Source organism: Polistes fuscatus, unplaced genomic scaffold, assembly GCF_010416935.1.
Source record: "Polistes fuscatus isolate 324 unplaced genomic scaffold, CU_Pfus_HIC Scaffold22, whole genome shotgun sequence".
NCBI lineage: Eukaryota > Metazoa > Arthropoda > Insecta > Hymenoptera > Vespidae > Polistes > Polistes fuscatus.
Window position 1 is genome coordinate 729,064 of NW_025113099.1, and position 16,379 is coordinate 745,442.

Consider the following 16,379-nt stretch of genomic DNA (forward strand, 5'->3'; position numbering starts at 1 on the left):
CACATTTGTAATTATCAATAACTATAATTAAATAATTTATATTAAAAAAGTTAACAATTATGAATTTTGAATTAGCAAATAGCTAGCAATTAAATGCACTTATTCATTTTTTTCAACTGTTGAGGTTTTATGTCAACTTTTTAATGCTAAAATTATGATTGTTTCGATCAATTAATTTTGATTTATATAATATTAATATAAATAAAATAAAATAAAATAATTCAGCAAAACATTTAACACTAGATTTACCGGTTTTTTTTATATAACTATTTCAACCAAAATCAGTCAAAATGACTGGTCTTTAAAAAAAATGCTTAGTGAAGTTAAAATAGCATAAAATATATTTCTTATATATGACATAATATAAATTTCATAAAACTGATTCTTTAGTTATAGCTACAAAAGTTATGATTACGAAAAAAAAAATGTTACATGCAGTAAGAATTTTAAATTGAAATTGCGAGACTAGTTATTTTGACTGATCTGGTAAATCTAATGTTAAATTTCTCTTATCATCCGAGCTACGATAATTGAAAACACGAGTTATCTATATTATGATAAAATCCTATAGATGGCACTAGTAAAAACATGGCGCTGTTATATATTTATAATATGTGCTCACTTGATTATGGTTAAGTTGCGCAGACTCGTTATAAACACATGATAAAAGAGGTGATATGTTTTATGATCAACTTTCCAAGCATCGTGGCGTTTTAAACAATTTTATCAGTTACATACAATGCGTATAATTAATTGTACGTGAAAACAATGTGACGTTTAAAAGATGATTATTATTATTATTATCTTATAATAAGATAAAAGAGATGCTAAACAGTTTACATGATTAATAATTGTATATGTATTTATTGTAAACATTATTTTGTGCGTCTATTTTACGTAAGCAAAGTAAATGATCTTTAATCTATAATATAAAAGTATATTCATTTAATAACTTAGTATAATTATGTATAATTAATTTCATGAATTTGTATGTAAATCAAAAAGCGATATGACAACCCCTAAGTGTGAAGATGCTGGACCTTTAAAAGAATGGGCACCACCTACTGCACTTCTAGAAAGCATTCCTGCAAGAACAGCAATTGGTTTATTCAACCATGATATTAATTTTACTTGCATAGCTGCGTTATGTGATTTCATTGCTGTAGGAACTAATTCTGGTGCTGTTTACTGGTACAACAGAGAAACACATGAGACTACAAAACTTAGTTGCTGGGTATAATTATCATTAGAATTCAAATCATAAAAAGAAATGCATATAATCAAAATACTGACGATTCTAATAATTTTCTCGATTTTAGTGTGTAAATACAAAAATCACCTGTTTACAAATAGTATCAACCGTTGATTACATGGTTGCAGCTGGTAGCGATTGCGGAGTTAAAATTTTTCGAATACCTAAAGTTATTCCTGATTCAGTACCTGAAAGAATAAAACCAAAAGAGAAAAAAAAGGTATAGAAAATGTTCGAATAATTGTCTTTTTAATTACACGCGATATGATTGAAATAAATTTGCAATACTAATGTGTTTATTGTGTATTATAAGATTCAACAAAATTCTATAAACTTACACAAAAGTACAGTGACTGCACTAGAATGGTCGAAAAATGGCATGCATTTATTTAGCGGGGATAACAATGGTTTAGTAGTAGTAGCAGACTTCGATTATTATAATGTACGTAATGATTATAACATTTTTATATAAATATTTGAGATAATATGTGTATCTTTATTTATGTATATATATATATTTTCAGAATACCTTTGAAGTTACTAAATTGTGCAATGAAAAATATCCCATTGTACAGTTGAGTTGTCATCGTGGATTATTATTAATTTCAACAACGTTACGTACCATTTTATTAGACAGATGTGACAATAATAGAGTTACGCAAATTGGCCAAAGGGAACGTAAATAGTAAGTATTTTTTCAAAATAATATATTTCAACGATATCGATAGAAGATGAGAAGTGTATAAAAAAACTGCAAATTTTTTTTTCGAAAAAAAAACGCACTTTAAATTACAGTTTAGGTCCATTTGGTGCAATATTTCGGCACAGTTATACGAGAAAGTTTATTATTTATGCTACTAGACCGGGCTTTAGAATATGGGAAGCAGATCGAAAGGGAACAGTATTAAAAACACTTATGTTTAAGGTACGCTTCATTCGATCATTATAATTGTATGAAATCTCACGAGAAGTTAGATTGAATGAAATTTCAAATACATTTGTTATCAAATGAATTATAAGGAAAGTTATGGAAAACAATATTATTAACGATTATTGTTATAATAACAAATTATCTGTTTTTTTTTTTTATGTGTGTGTTAAAGGATGCAATTAAGTTTAACGAAGCATATGTAAAATTATTAAATCCTGCTCCAGAAAGTGTAAAGAACAGTCGTACGGAGACAGCATTCGGCAAATTATTGCAATTTAATGAAGATTATTTAATAACATATAACAGTGATATAATATATATCGTAAATCCGCAAAACATTACTGTAACAGCTGTAACAGATGTACGTCGAGTTACTGACGTTGCTTGTACTAAAGAAGAAATATTTATTGTCGAAGGAGACAGAAATATTATACGTATTTCATACTACCCCGATACTACGGCTAAAGGTAATGCTTTATTATTATTATTTTTTTTTTTTCAGATGTATATTAGCTGTATATTAAATTTATGATATATTTGTTGTTAAATATTTCATGAAATTTTCTCAACCCAATAGATGTCACATCTTTTCCTGCTTTAAGTCAGTCGAGAACTGCCGGTTTACTCGAACTTACTACCATAATTGCGGAAAGTAAAGTTCTTCCGGTTTTGGCGTTCTCTAAAAAGAAACAAAAGAAGGAAACTTCATCTACGTCGTAAGTATTTTCATTTGATCGTTTTTATTCATTAATTTATATATGTCCAAATGTAATAACGTGATATATATATATATATATAAATCATAAAACTGCATTAGAATATAATTTAACCAAGAAGTTGATTATTTTTCAGTATTACATTGAATGATACTACTAGTATGGAAGCAAATTCTATAACAGACGCAGAAGAAGCTGTGGAAATACCATCCGTCTTTTCAGTAGACTGTAATACAGACTCGCAATTGGATCTTAGTAAACAGACCAAAGAAGAGGAGGAAGAAAATAAACAACATTTGAGGAGACAGATATTTGAAAAAATTAGCGAACAAGATTTCGAAGACGTTGTTTTCACCCCGGAAAAGAAAAATAAGAAATTACGTAGCAGGTCGCAAAATAGAAATAAATCTAAAGCATTTGATGACATTTCGAAAGCATCTTTTCATTCGCGAATTGAAGGGATACAAACATTTATGTCGACGAGCATTGATGATAAACTTATGATACCATCACCGAGAGATTTGGAATCAATTCAACGAGACGTTGAGAATAAAGAAAAATTATTGGCACATATGCTAGATTTTGATTTAGTTATTTCTAAGAAAAATATCGACGCTACTAATAAAAGTATTGATGTCATTACTGATTCTTCTAGTACCATCTCATGTTCTATTTTAGGTATTGAATCGGATAATGTTAATGTAAGCAATGAGTTTTCCGATTGTGACGTTAATCACTCGCATATTGAAGATCATAAAAATGAAGATAATGAAAGCAATGATAACAGACCTGCTGAACCGGAGGATGACGAAGTCAGCTATCAAACAGTATTAGAAACATTTAAGAAACTTGTAGAAACTAATAAAAAATTAACTAAAAGTAAATCAACATTTGACGAAGATACTGTTAAAACACCTGATAAAATAGAGAATATTGAAGCCAATTATCAAAAGGCGCTTAAAATGTTAGAAGAATATGATTTAAGTAATGAAAAATTCATTGATAAAGTATTAACTGAATCAGGGGATGATAAAGACAGCTTTGAAACGGAATTTCAAAAGTTGGAAAATATTTCTGGAAGTAGCGAAGAAATAACAAAATCTATATTAAGGAATAAAGAATTAGTTGACGACGTATTAATTGAGTCAGAGAACGATGATAACAAATATGTAATAGATTCGGAAAAATTAAAGAAACTTTTGGGAATTGCTAAAGAAATAACAACAAATAAATTAAGAATTAAAGAATTACTGGATAATTCATCTGATGAATCAAGGGATGATGAAACCAGTAGCTATCAAACAGTGATAAATAAATTAGAAGTCCTTCTTGAAACTAATAAAGATATGAAAAGAAATAAATCAATAATTAAGGAATTAAAGGATAACATATCTGATGAATCAAAGAATGATAAAATTAGCTATCAAACGATATTACAAATATTTAAAAAGCTTGTAGAAACTAATAAAGAAATAACAATTGACGAATATACTGTTAACATACCTGCTAAATTAGCGAGTGGTGTAGTCAACCATCAAACTGCTTTGGAAATGTTACAGGAGTTTGAAAATATTAGTCAAAAACTAACGACAAGCGAATTGGATAGCGAAAAATTCATTGATAATGCATTTGCCGAGTTAGAAAATAATAAAGCCTCCTATCAAGCAGTGTTAAAAATGTTAGACCTGCTGATATTAACTTCTGAAAAAATAAAAAGAAATCAATTAAAAAATGATGAATTAATTGATAACACACCTGTCGAGTCAAGAGATAATAAAATCGATTATAGTAAGGAGTTAACGAAATTAGGGGAGCTTTTAGAAAATAACGAAGGAATAACAAAATGTAAATTAAAAATTAGAGAATTCATTGATAACGCATCTGTTGAATCAGGGGATGATAAAGACTGTTATATTGCGATGTTAATAATGTTAGAAATGCTTGAAGAATGTGCTAATGAAATAGCAAAGAATAAATTAAAGAGCGATCAATTATTTAGCAATGCATCTGATAAATTAGAATATGAAAAAATGACCTATGAAACGGTGTTGAAAATGTTGGAGGAGCTTCGTGAAATTAGTAAAAAAGAAGGAAAAAGTGAATTAAAAACCGAAACATTCATTGATAAAGAATCTGCTGAAACAGGGAATAACGAAGCCAGTCACCAAACGGAATTTAAAAAATTAGGGAAGCTTGGAAAAAGTAATAAAGAATTAATGAAAAGTAAATTAAAGAGCTCGGAATTAATTTCCATGGAAGATTTACAAGATGTTACTCACGAACGAACGACTCGAAATACCAACAGTGACTCAAGCTGGAGTGACCTTGAACTCGATTTAGCAGGTAAATAAAATTAATTCCTTATTATTCATTTGATCGTCTGTCTACCATATGAATTACCAAAAATTTTACTATTATTTTGTAACGCTTGAAAATAATAATAATAATAATAATAAAACAAAAAAGAAAAAAAAACTCATTAATAATAATAAAAAAAAAAAACTCACACTCTTATTCGTTTTGAATTCTTCTTATGGTTTCAGTATTAAATGAAAGTATAACGGCATCGAACATTTCTGAAGACGAAGACTGGGTTTTGGTTCATAAACATTCCCCAAAGATCGATACGGATCAAATTAAATGAGAATCGTAAAAAAAAATTTACTTTTTCATTGTTTCTTTCTTTTTTTTCGGATAAATTAATTTTTAAACGATACGATATTCTCGTGTACAACTTTGCATTTATAATAGAATAGATCAAAAATTTAGGAAGTCACATATTTTGTGTACATGACGAACACGATTTTTAATTACAAAAAAAATTATTGTTTTTTTTGTTTTTTTTTGTAATAATCTGTGTTATATATTATATATATATATATTACTTATTTAATTTAATATTTAGGCTCTTTTAAATTTAAGATCTAGTCCTAAATTTGAAATATTTTTAATATTGTTCTTTTCCTCTCGCCTTATCTAAATTCTTTTATAATAATATTTTGCTTATCATTGATCGAAAAATGCATTCTCAATTTTGTATTTATGTATTATATTTAAATTAATTTTTACATTATATTTTATCGTTCCACGTACTTAGCTGTTATACTCAACTATCTTGAGTTTTTACTAAATTATTGTCTGCGACAAATATAATATTTTTTTTTTTCATGTTACGTAAAAAAGAACCTTCGCTGGTAATTATTATTATGTAATTATTTTTTGTAAGCAATATGGGCAATAATTATATTAATAAATACAAATAATATCGTTATAATTATATGTAAAAAAAGAAAAAAGAAACTCGGGGAACGAAAAAGTGTTAAAGTATATGTAAGCGTGTAAGCAGGATGCTGTTACAAAAATGATAAACAGACAAGTGTTATATATAATGTAATAAATGAGACATAATGATTATTAATTTATAAAATGAATTACTTTTTAAAAACATTTTCATTTGTTTGTTGTTTTAATTTTTATTTTATATGTATTTATTTCTTTCCAATTATTTACATTACATTGGTATTTTCCTAAGTTTCATTTACGGTTTTTGACTTTGTTGCGGGTAAAAAGTAAGAAAAATTTTTAAACCGCAGACTGAATGATGTCGGAATATTTTTTAATTTTACTAGCAACGCTCATGTCAACATATTTATCACCGATAGACACGATCATACCACCAATTACCGATGGATCAACTTTGGAAGTAAGTTTGATACTCTCACCTTTTTTGAGGAAATTTTTTAAAGTCGATTCTAATTTACTCTTCATATCTGCATCCAATGGTTTAGCGGTGATCACTTCGCAAACTACTTCTCCTTTATCTGCAGCCATAATAATTTTATATGCGTTAAATACCTGACTAAAGTTTTTGAGTCTACCATTCTCGGCTAATAAAATTAACAAATTAGCAGTAGCTGGGTTAAGAGATATTTTCTCTCCGATAAGTTTAAGAGCTTCTGCTTTATTTTTGCGCTTAATCGAAGGATCTCGTACGAATTCAGCTAATTTCGTATCTGTCTTCATTAAACCCTGTTAAGAACAATGTAATAATAGTTATATAAAAAATAATATAAATCAATAAATAAATATACATATATGAATATTTCATTTGAATGCTTCATTCAAATGTTTTTAATAAATATTAATTATTATTTAATATAAACACCTGGAATTTGTCTAAATCTTGTTCGATCTTGCCAAGCGACTTTTGTTTGCTTCCAGCAGAGTAAAGTGCGGTAGCATATCTTCCTTCTAAACCAAACACTTGAATTGGTGGCTATAATCAAATAATTATTTCAATAAATTATATAAATTATTATACAATTTAGTATTATATATATTGATTAAAAAATGAACATTTTCTTACCTTCACCAGTTGTTGTACGGCAGAAGATGATGAGAAAGACCGAACCTGAAATAATTATATCTGTTTAAATATAAATATGGAATAGTATTATTTTGTCTTAATTTATATTAATATATTGCAACAAAAATATATTTATAATTAAATCAATGAAATATTTATAATTAAATTTTCGATTTGAAAAATATTTGAAAGATATTACTGAGTATTCTTAATTAATCAAAAAGAAAAAATTGATGTTGATGTTGTTATAAGATTTAAGTAATAATTACTAACAATTATTCTGCTGGCAATCATTTTCACAGATTTTTTACTCGAGACAAACCTAATTCGTCTCTCTTTTCACTGATTACATCCATACATTATGTAATCTATAGCAATGTATAGAAGAGTTCAATTTCATAGTACGTATCATACCCTACGAGTCATGATAAAAATCATTTAAAATCCGCCATTATGGAAGTTTCCATGAATGAAAGTTAATACACCAATATTCGACCAATCATATGCAGTTTATAATTGCTGCATTTATTTATACTGCAATCAAACATAATTATTCTAATAATAACAAAATATCATTCTAAATGACTATGATATTCTTTACAAATTGTAATCTATAAGAAATATTATTATTTCTATAATAATTTAAATATCTCGAAAATCTATTTTTCTTTTTTTAAGAAACCGCTCTTATTTAAAATAACAGAAAATATTTATCAATCGTAAATCATTCCTTTTATATTTGCATTAACTTGAAATAAGATTACAAGAATTTAGATATTTTTAATTAAATATTTGTTTATTATTCAAATTTCCCATCTAATTCTCCCAAAAATGACATTTGTATGTCGAAAACAACGTGTGAGTTTATGAAAAATTTCGATAGATGGCACTGCTAATAGTTGCTATTCACTTTTTTAAATAATTATTTAACTTTTTACATATTATACATTAAATTCTTCATGCAGTTGTAAATTTGTTTAAAATTTGGATATTGAATTGTAATTTCTTCCAGAAATTAATTATATTAATTGTATGTTATTTCTTTAATTTTGAAATATATGAATTTGTTTCATTAAATAAATAATATATTGTAATAATTATTATTGTTTTAGTGATGTGTAGTAATAATTTGTGATCTATTTGCATACATTATTTTTATATGTATCCTACGTACTTATTATATTTTATTAGAATATATGCATGCTAGGAAGTGAAAAGAAATGATGTTCTACTTTGGATGTGCAATATAAAAAAAAATGACAATTTTAATGAACTCAATGTTTCATTAATAATGTGTTAAATGAAGAAACAGTTAATTGTTTATATATATTATTTTTACAATGGCAAGCACCAATGAATTTGGCCCGGATTCTGGTGGTAGAATCAAGGTATTTGAGGTTATATTTCACTTATTAAAACAGCATCAACAACTATTAACATTGAAAATATATTAACATGCTGTTACAAAATTGAATAAAATTGTAATAATTGTAAATTATTTTTCAGGGTGTTACTATAGTTAAACCTATAGTTTATGGAAATATTTCTCGTTACTTTGGCAAGAAAAGAGAAGAAGATGGTCATACACATCAATGGACTGTTTACGTTAAACCATATCATAATGAAGATATGTCAACGTATGTTAAAAAAATACATTTTAAGTTACACGAAAGTTATAATAATCCTAATCGCATTGTGATTAAACCCCCATACGAATTGACCGAAACAGGTTGGGGTGAATTTGAAATTGTCATTAAAATATATTTTCATGATCCCAATGAACGACCTGTATGTATACACATCTACCTTATCATATAGAATATGAAAGATTTTTAATAATTACATATTTTTTTTTATATATAGGTGACTATATATCATATATTAAAATTATTTCAATCGACTCCAGAAATACAACTCGGAAAGAAAAGTTTAGTATCTGAATTTTATGAGGAAATTGTTTTCCAAGATCCTACTGCGTTAATGCAACATTTATTGAGTACCACTAGACCTATTTCCGCTGGAAATTGGCGACACAATTCAGATTGTAAATATAAAACATTAAATATTATCAGAGAGATATAAATTTGTTAGATTACTTAAATGCTCTTTATATTTATTTCATTTTACTTTATCTTAATATCTTATTTTTTTACCAAACAGTTGAAGCTAAAAAAGAGTCAACAATGAAGGCGTTGGTAGATGCACGTACAAAGATTAGATTACAAGTGATAGAATTGAAAGAAAAATTGACATTGGCTAAAGAAACTATATCCAATTTTAAAGAAGAAATTGCCAAAATTTCCAAAGCAGGTGGAACTTTATCTGTAACTTAATATTTGTATATACTAACATTTTAATTAAATGTTATACGCATGTAAACAAATAAATTAAAATAAAACATTTATTTATAAACATCAACATTATTATTATTATTTTTAACTCTATTGTAGAATATAGATAATTAAATACTATCGATTAATATCGAATTTTCGATTATCATATCGATATAACTCAACATGCTTTTTGATTGGTCCATTTTAAAAAGTCCGCCATAATTATCGTTGTTCACCCTTTATACGACTAGCATATTCGAAAATTCGAGACACGTATCACAACCGGCGCCTATTAATTATTACGAATTAATTTAAAGATATGTCAGGAATTTGTAAGCAAGTATTACGAACATTAAAAGCAGGCGCTGTTAATTCTTTAGTTATTGGAATTATAATTAATAGTTCGAACGTAAGAACATTCGATGCTACGCAAACGAGATGTACGAATTGGTCATCTTATTTTTTACAAACTTTATGATATAAATATATTAAACGTGACTGTTAGGAAAAATATTGAATGAATTTGTTGCAGTTAATAATGGCGAACGTGCTGTTTGGACGTTTACGTTACGAGATTCCGAAGAAGATTTTATAAACGTAACTGTGTGGGGTACAGTAGAATATGTTAAAAAATTAGTAACTGCTTTTCATATAGGTTCAATAGGTTTGTATCATAATTTTCATAGCAAATCTATAATGCAATTTAATTATAGTAATTAATCCTTTCGTTATTAGCGACTCATATGTGCCCATAATTATGAAAGTGGTCAAGGTCATATATTGCTAGTTTCGAGATATTTAATGAATTGCATTTGAACGAATTAAAAAATATTTTTACATTATTCGACATTTTAATTTCTAATTTTTTTATTCTTAATTAATGTAAATTTATTATGAATATGGAATTTTGTCTGAATTTCATACGAAAATGTTGTTTTTAAAGCTTGAATTGACTTAGACCATTTTCAAAATTAACTGAATGTCCTATAAATGACTTAAAGCAATAAAGAATTATGAGTTTTATTTGAAACAATAACTTTATTGAAATAATTCATGAACATTTATTAATTATTTTTAAAAAATAATCCATTTTTTTCATTTCGAGGTTTTAAGATTCTTAAAATGTTTCTGAGAAACTGGAAGGATGTATGGTAATAAACAAATAATTTTTTGTTTTTCTTTTGTTACTGGTTTAATGGTGGTGTATAATGGAAGTAATGTAATATTTCCGTATATTTTTGGTCTTCCTCTTTTAGATGAAAGATCCAAAACGTTGAATTTAGAATCATCTAAAAAAGTTTTATAAAACATTTTATAAGGTTCATTTTTCAATAATCTCATCCATTGAATTTGCAGCCAAGAGACAGATTCGCCCGCGGTATTTGAAATAAAATCCGGCTGCGACATTCTTCGAATTCGACATTCTTCAATCGAAAATGTATTTCTTCTTCTACACTTTTCTATCAATTCATAATAATGCTCAGAGTTGTATAAGTAATTTGCTTTTTTTATTTTCATTTTTATCGAACCAAAATCACGGTCATTCGGTAGAAAGGAATGACCCGATAGCAAAAATTTGTGGTCTACCGTTTCAATATATTATTTGATGACCGAGCAATTTTCATCCATGTCAATGCTACTTTAATGTTACGATTTTGACCTGAACAAACATCACTAAGCTATTACGTGTTTTTGAGTAGTTGTAATCTCTATATGCGCTAAAATGCATGATGCTACTTCCTGTGCACCTCTTGAAGCTGTAGTTTCATCCCATACATACATCTTGACATTACCATCATGGAAATTATAGAAACCACGCGCCATTTTCAAGTTACGTTTATAGAATTTCTTTAAATTTTTGACTTAGACCACTTTCATAATTAACACTAAATGAATTCCGTATAACGTGTTGAACTTACAACCACTATCTAAAGGTTCATTTTTGACGATATCGTCAAAATTACATTGAATAAATTTAGTTTAAAATAATGTGGTGTGAAGTAAGTGATTAATTCATTTTTCATAATTATGGGCACATATATGAGTCGTCCATGCGAAGGTTGTATGAGCAACCCTTATACGGGTCGTCTATGTAAAGGCCCCATATAAATTACTGACCCATATGGGGATCGTATACCATATGACGCAAATAAAAGCGAATTTATATGAAACGATACTTCCGCTAAATTATATCGCAACAAAATGATTAATAAGAGAGATATTTACTAACGTTAAAATTTACTTAAACATTGTAATTAAATATTTTACTGTTGAAATGACAAGGTCATATATATATAGCCTTATAATGCATAGATAAGCGTATAGATAAACGCATAAAATGCTAGGTGAAGAGATGAATAATTTTTGAACAAATATTATATATATCATTTGATACCATAAGTTATTTAATTGAAATTTTTCCAAAATTATTTTTCTTTTTTACTTTATATTAATTCTTTTATATATAATTATTTATTAAACAAATAATAGAGAGAACACAAAATATAACGAATAAATTTGTTATTAAATTTAAATAGTAATACTAAATTAATTTTTAATAAATAAATAATTTTAATTTTTAAATAAATTAATTTTTAATATTATTAAATTTTAATAGTAAATACTATCGTTCAAGGAAACTTAAACGTTGCAATTAGATATTCAATTGTTTCAAAATAAGGCCGTGTGATAAATGCATTGAATACCAAACAGTTGCGTGCTATTGTTTTTTTTTTTTTTTCTATTACAATTTAACATAGTCATTTATTTGATTGATCTGTTATTATTATGATTATTATTTATATCATTATTAATACTATTATTGTTATATTACGTATTAAAATATGATTACAGTTGAAGTGATAAATGCAAAAATATTAGCTCGACAATCTGAAGACAAAGATGAAATTTTTGTACCTTTTGTATCAATTCCATATAAATTAATAGTGAACGAAGGTGTTGCACTAATACAGAACCATTATGCACCTGTTCGAGATACCTACGAAAAATTATTAACAATACCAACTAAAAGTGCTGAACGTTTGCAAACATTGAAAAGTATATTACACCAAATAGAAAATTTATGCGATCAATGCGTCGACATTTTGGTCGTTGTCACGTTCGTACGTAGACGTTATTTTTCTTTTTCTTATGTTAAAGATAATTTTTTGTAATTGTTAATAATAACAATTACAAAATTTATTTAAAATAATAATAAATTATAATTATAATATATTATAATAATATTATAATTATATATTATTATATTATATTATATATTATTATATTATTATTATTTATATTATAATTATTATTATAATTATTAATATATTATTATATTATATATTAATATTATTATTATATATATATATATATATATAATATTATTATAATAAATAATAATAAATTATAATTATTTATTTTAATTGTTATTATTAATTGTTATTATGTATAGGTCAGCGGAGAACGTAATATAACCACTCGAGATGGTAGAACATTAAAATGTCGTAATTTCGAAGCTACTGATGGTACCAGCGAATCACCAATAGTTTTTATACTTTGGGAAAACGAATGGATTGAAAGAGCAGCTACATGGCAGCCTAAATACACCGTTCTTTTTCTAGCCGACGCTCGTATCATGTTTGATAAATTTAAAAAGAAAACCGTCATAAGTATAGGTCATATAAATTATCTTATTTTATATAATATTTATTATACATTTTTAATATTCCTTAACCTTTTGACTTTGATTATTACGAGGGTAGGTTGAAAAGTTGTGAGCCTCAACAGAAAAAGCTTTTATTATTTTTTTATAAATAAAAGTGAATTAGACAGAAAAAAAGTTCGTTTCCATGTTAGATTCATAACTTTTCAACCTATTCAAGTATAAGGAAATCACGTAAGTTTTTGTCGTTTAAATTAATAGAGAAAAAAAGAACAAAATAAATATGCAAACACCTAAGAACGATAGAAAAAATTTTGTCAATAATTAATTATTGTATTATTTAAAAATTTAACGATTGCAATGAAATGATTTACTTAGTTAGAAAGACATTGATCACAGAGAATCCGAATATACCGGAGACAGAACTCGTAAGGAAAGCAGTAGATCACTTTGGTCGAGATATTTTTTCTGCCGATCCTTTCGCAGTACCTAATCGTGAGAATGAATTTTACATATTTTTTCCTCTAAATTCTTTAACAGAAAATCAAATCAGTGAGATTTATTTTATTATTTGAACAAACTAGCCGATACGATTGTCACGGTGATGACTATTGAAGAAATTTCGGAAAAAATAAATCAAACAGCTATAGTCGAAGATGGAAGATTGCAATTTGCAACAATTTTAAAAGCGATGGTAACTGATATGAATTTGGACGACACTAATCCTGGTTTAATATCAACTAGATGGTATTTTTAATTTATCATAATATTCATCTAATAAATATATATATAAATTTATATGATTATCATGAAGTAATATAATAATTATTTAATTTACAGTGCATTGTGTAAAAGATTGATTCTTAAAAATGACGACTCTTGTATGAATTTGGATTGTCCATGTGGCAACGGTACACGTCCACCATTTAACGCAATAACTATTAACGTGAAGGTTAATTTAAAAGACGATACTGGATATCTAATCGGTTGTAGATTAAGTGGAGAAATTGCGGAATGTGTTTTGGGTTGCACAGCAAATGAATTTCAGGTGATGGCGTTATCCACAAATTCTTAAACTAAAATTCTACAACAACAACAACAACAACAACAACAACAACAACAACAACAACTATAACAATAACAATAAAATCATTAAAATTAATCATAAATAAATATACATACATATCTATATGTAAATGAGTTGAAAATTTTTGAGCCTAGTTCAAAACTTTTCAACTCATCCTTGTATAGTTTTTTGGACACAATTGGTTCCTCTTGTTACGTCAGTCGTAACATATGAGTTCAAACGAGTATGGAATACGGAATATATAGATAGAGAGAAACGATTTTGGTTGCTATATCGTTAACCGGTTTCCTGTATATTACCGATATGTATCGTTACAAAGCATGTATATTTAGATATGTACTTGTGCATAATACATATGTATGTATTTACATCGTACATATGCACGTACGAGGTCAAGAAATTTTTTTCGTTCAAAGAAGAAAGCCAACCTCGACGTTATTTTTTCTTATTACATTTTGATCTAAACGTAATCTTCAAAATGAAATTTTTTTAATGAAATTAATTACGATTTATAATTAACATATATTTGAGCCGTTTATTTTGAAAGTGGCCTAACTCCATTTAAACTTAAATTGAGATATTTAAAGGTTTGCGTTTCAATGCAATTCAAAATATACGTAAAGAATAACAATGAGTTATGCTGCTTAAGTGTATCTGAAGGTGTTAAATTTACAGTTCCTATTAAAATAATGGCAATTATTAAGTGAATAATATGCGTTTTCTTACCAAGAATGGAGTTAGGCCACTTTCAAAATTAACAACCAGATTCGTTATAAAATTTGAAGGAACCGAAGTCCATTCAACATAATTTAAGATGCTTCAAATTGCGAAAAAACAATACTTATTTTATTTTACATATCTTTATAACACTTTAAAAACATAAATTATGCTATTCAAAACATTTTTTACAAACATAAATTACAAAACAATTTTTTACTCATCTACATTTTGTGTATGTGAAAGGGATTTAAAGAAATCATGATGTTCCGGTGGTATATATCGTAATAAGTCAATTATGTCCTTGAATTTTGCGGTTGTAATTTGTCTTACATTTTTATACAGTGGTGTCAATACAATATTTTCGAACTTTCTTGGTCTACTTCGACGTGGTATTAAATTCAGGACTTTAAAATTTTCGTTCTCATTCATTGATGTCTTATAGAAAATTTTATACGGTTCATTTTTGACAAAACGCATCCAACATATTTTTAACCAGTTTATTGGTTCTCCGTTAGAATTCTTTACCCTTTTAAAAATTGCGTCTTCTAATAATTTTGTTGATACAAAATCTTCTTGTCTCATTTCATGTACAATAAAGTTATTACCTTTCCGACACTTTTTGATAATATTGTAATAATCTCGGGGGACAAACAGTAAATTATTTTTATTTAATGCCATTTCTACCACACCAAAATCTCTACTCCTAATGGAGTTAGGCCACTTTCAAAATAAACGGCTCATTTATACTATTTATAATTATACAAGGATAAAAGTGAAAGGAGTTGAAAAGTTTCGAACTAGGCTCAAAAATGTTCAACTCATTTATATATATTTATATGTATATTTATTTATGATTAATTTTAATGATTTTATTGTTATCGTTATTGTTGTTGTTGTTGTTGTTGTCGTTGTTGTTGTTGTTGGTGTAGAATTTTAGTTTAAGAATTTTTTTTTCTTTTTTTTTATGTATGGATACAATATATTACAGGCTATGACAGTAGCTCAACGAGCCGATTTAAAATGGATGTATGTTATGGAAAAATGTGATGTACGTTTGCACGTGTTAGGACCAACGTCTCTCTTTCCTCGTGCTATGTATAATATTTTATCAATGCGACCAACCGCTAAAGATGATAACGAACTGAATCAACCGGATAAAACTTCTAACATTTAAAAGGATAATCTACCAAAAAAAAAATATGATAATTAAAAAAAAAGAAGACAAAAAATACATATAAAAAAATAATCAAGACAATTTAATTTTTTACTTTTAAAGCATATCAAAAAATATGACAAATATATAACGCCTG

General features: G+C 26.7%; 4 protein-coding genes across 5 annotated transcripts; 3 read left to right on the forward strand and 1 right to left on the reverse strand.

Annotated features, from left to right (window-relative positions):
- The first annotated feature begins 646 nt into the window (after nucleotides 1–646).
- On the forward strand, nucleotides 647–5,675 carry LOC122517967 (WD repeat-containing protein CG11141). 2 transcript variants are annotated; one of them, XM_043636601.1, is made up of 10 exons: nucleotides 647–906; nucleotides 1,006–1,234; nucleotides 1,320–1,472; nucleotides 1,566–1,694; nucleotides 1,777–1,937; nucleotides 2,048–2,177; nucleotides 2,356–2,650; nucleotides 2,761–2,899; nucleotides 3,036–5,242; nucleotides 5,443–5,675. In XM_043636601.1, the coding sequence occupies exons 2-10, from the start codon at nucleotides 1,010–1,012 to the stop codon at nucleotides 5,541–5,543; spliced, it is 3,540 nt and encodes a 1,179-aa protein (XP_043492536.1). In that variant the 5' UTR covers nucleotides 647–906; nucleotides 1,006–1,009; the 3' UTR covers nucleotides 5,544–5,675. The 2 variants fall into 2 exon arrangements, with proteins under 2 accessions (XP_043492536.1, XP_043492537.1); XM_043636602.1 differs by having other exon boundaries at nucleotides 647–897.
- Nucleotides 5,676–6,375: 700 nt separating this feature from the next.
- On the reverse strand, nucleotides 6,376–7,648 carry LOC122517968 (ATP synthase subunit O, mitochondrial). The gene is made up of 4 exons (XM_043636603.1): nucleotides 7,539–7,648; nucleotides 7,266–7,310; nucleotides 7,065–7,175; nucleotides 6,376–6,928 (listed from the first exon to the last, which is right to left on the reverse strand). Exons 1-4 carry the CDS (start codon nucleotides 7,557–7,559, stop codon nucleotides 6,482–6,484), a joined length of 624 nt encoding a protein of 207 aa, XP_043492538.1. The 5' UTR covers nucleotides 7,560–7,648; the 3' UTR covers nucleotides 6,376–6,481.
- An 883-nt stretch (nucleotides 7,649–8,531) lies between these two features.
- On the forward strand, nucleotides 8,532–9,667 carry LOC122517939 (YEATS domain-containing protein 4). Its single transcript, XM_043636569.1, has 4 exons — nucleotides 8,532–8,653; nucleotides 8,772–9,053; nucleotides 9,129–9,309; nucleotides 9,426–9,667. The coding sequence occupies exons 1-4, from the start codon at nucleotides 8,606–8,608 to the stop codon at nucleotides 9,596–9,598; spliced, it is 684 nt and encodes a 227-aa protein (XP_043492504.1). The 5' UTR covers nucleotides 8,532–8,605; the 3' UTR covers nucleotides 9,599–9,667.
- A 250-nt stretch (nucleotides 9,668–9,917) lies between these two features.
- On the forward strand, nucleotides 9,918–16,254 carry LOC122517990 (meiosis-specific with OB domain-containing protein). The gene is made up of 8 exons (XM_043636631.1): nucleotides 9,918–10,038; nucleotides 10,131–10,262; nucleotides 12,452–12,720; nucleotides 13,053–13,275; nucleotides 13,641–13,757; nucleotides 13,847–14,009; nucleotides 14,103–14,310; nucleotides 16,058–16,254. Exons 1-8 carry the CDS (start codon nucleotides 9,918–9,920, stop codon nucleotides 16,241–16,243), a joined length of 1,419 nt encoding a protein of 472 aa, XP_043492566.1. The 3' UTR covers nucleotides 16,244–16,254.
- The last annotated feature ends 125 nt before the right edge of the window (nucleotides 16,255–16,379 follow it).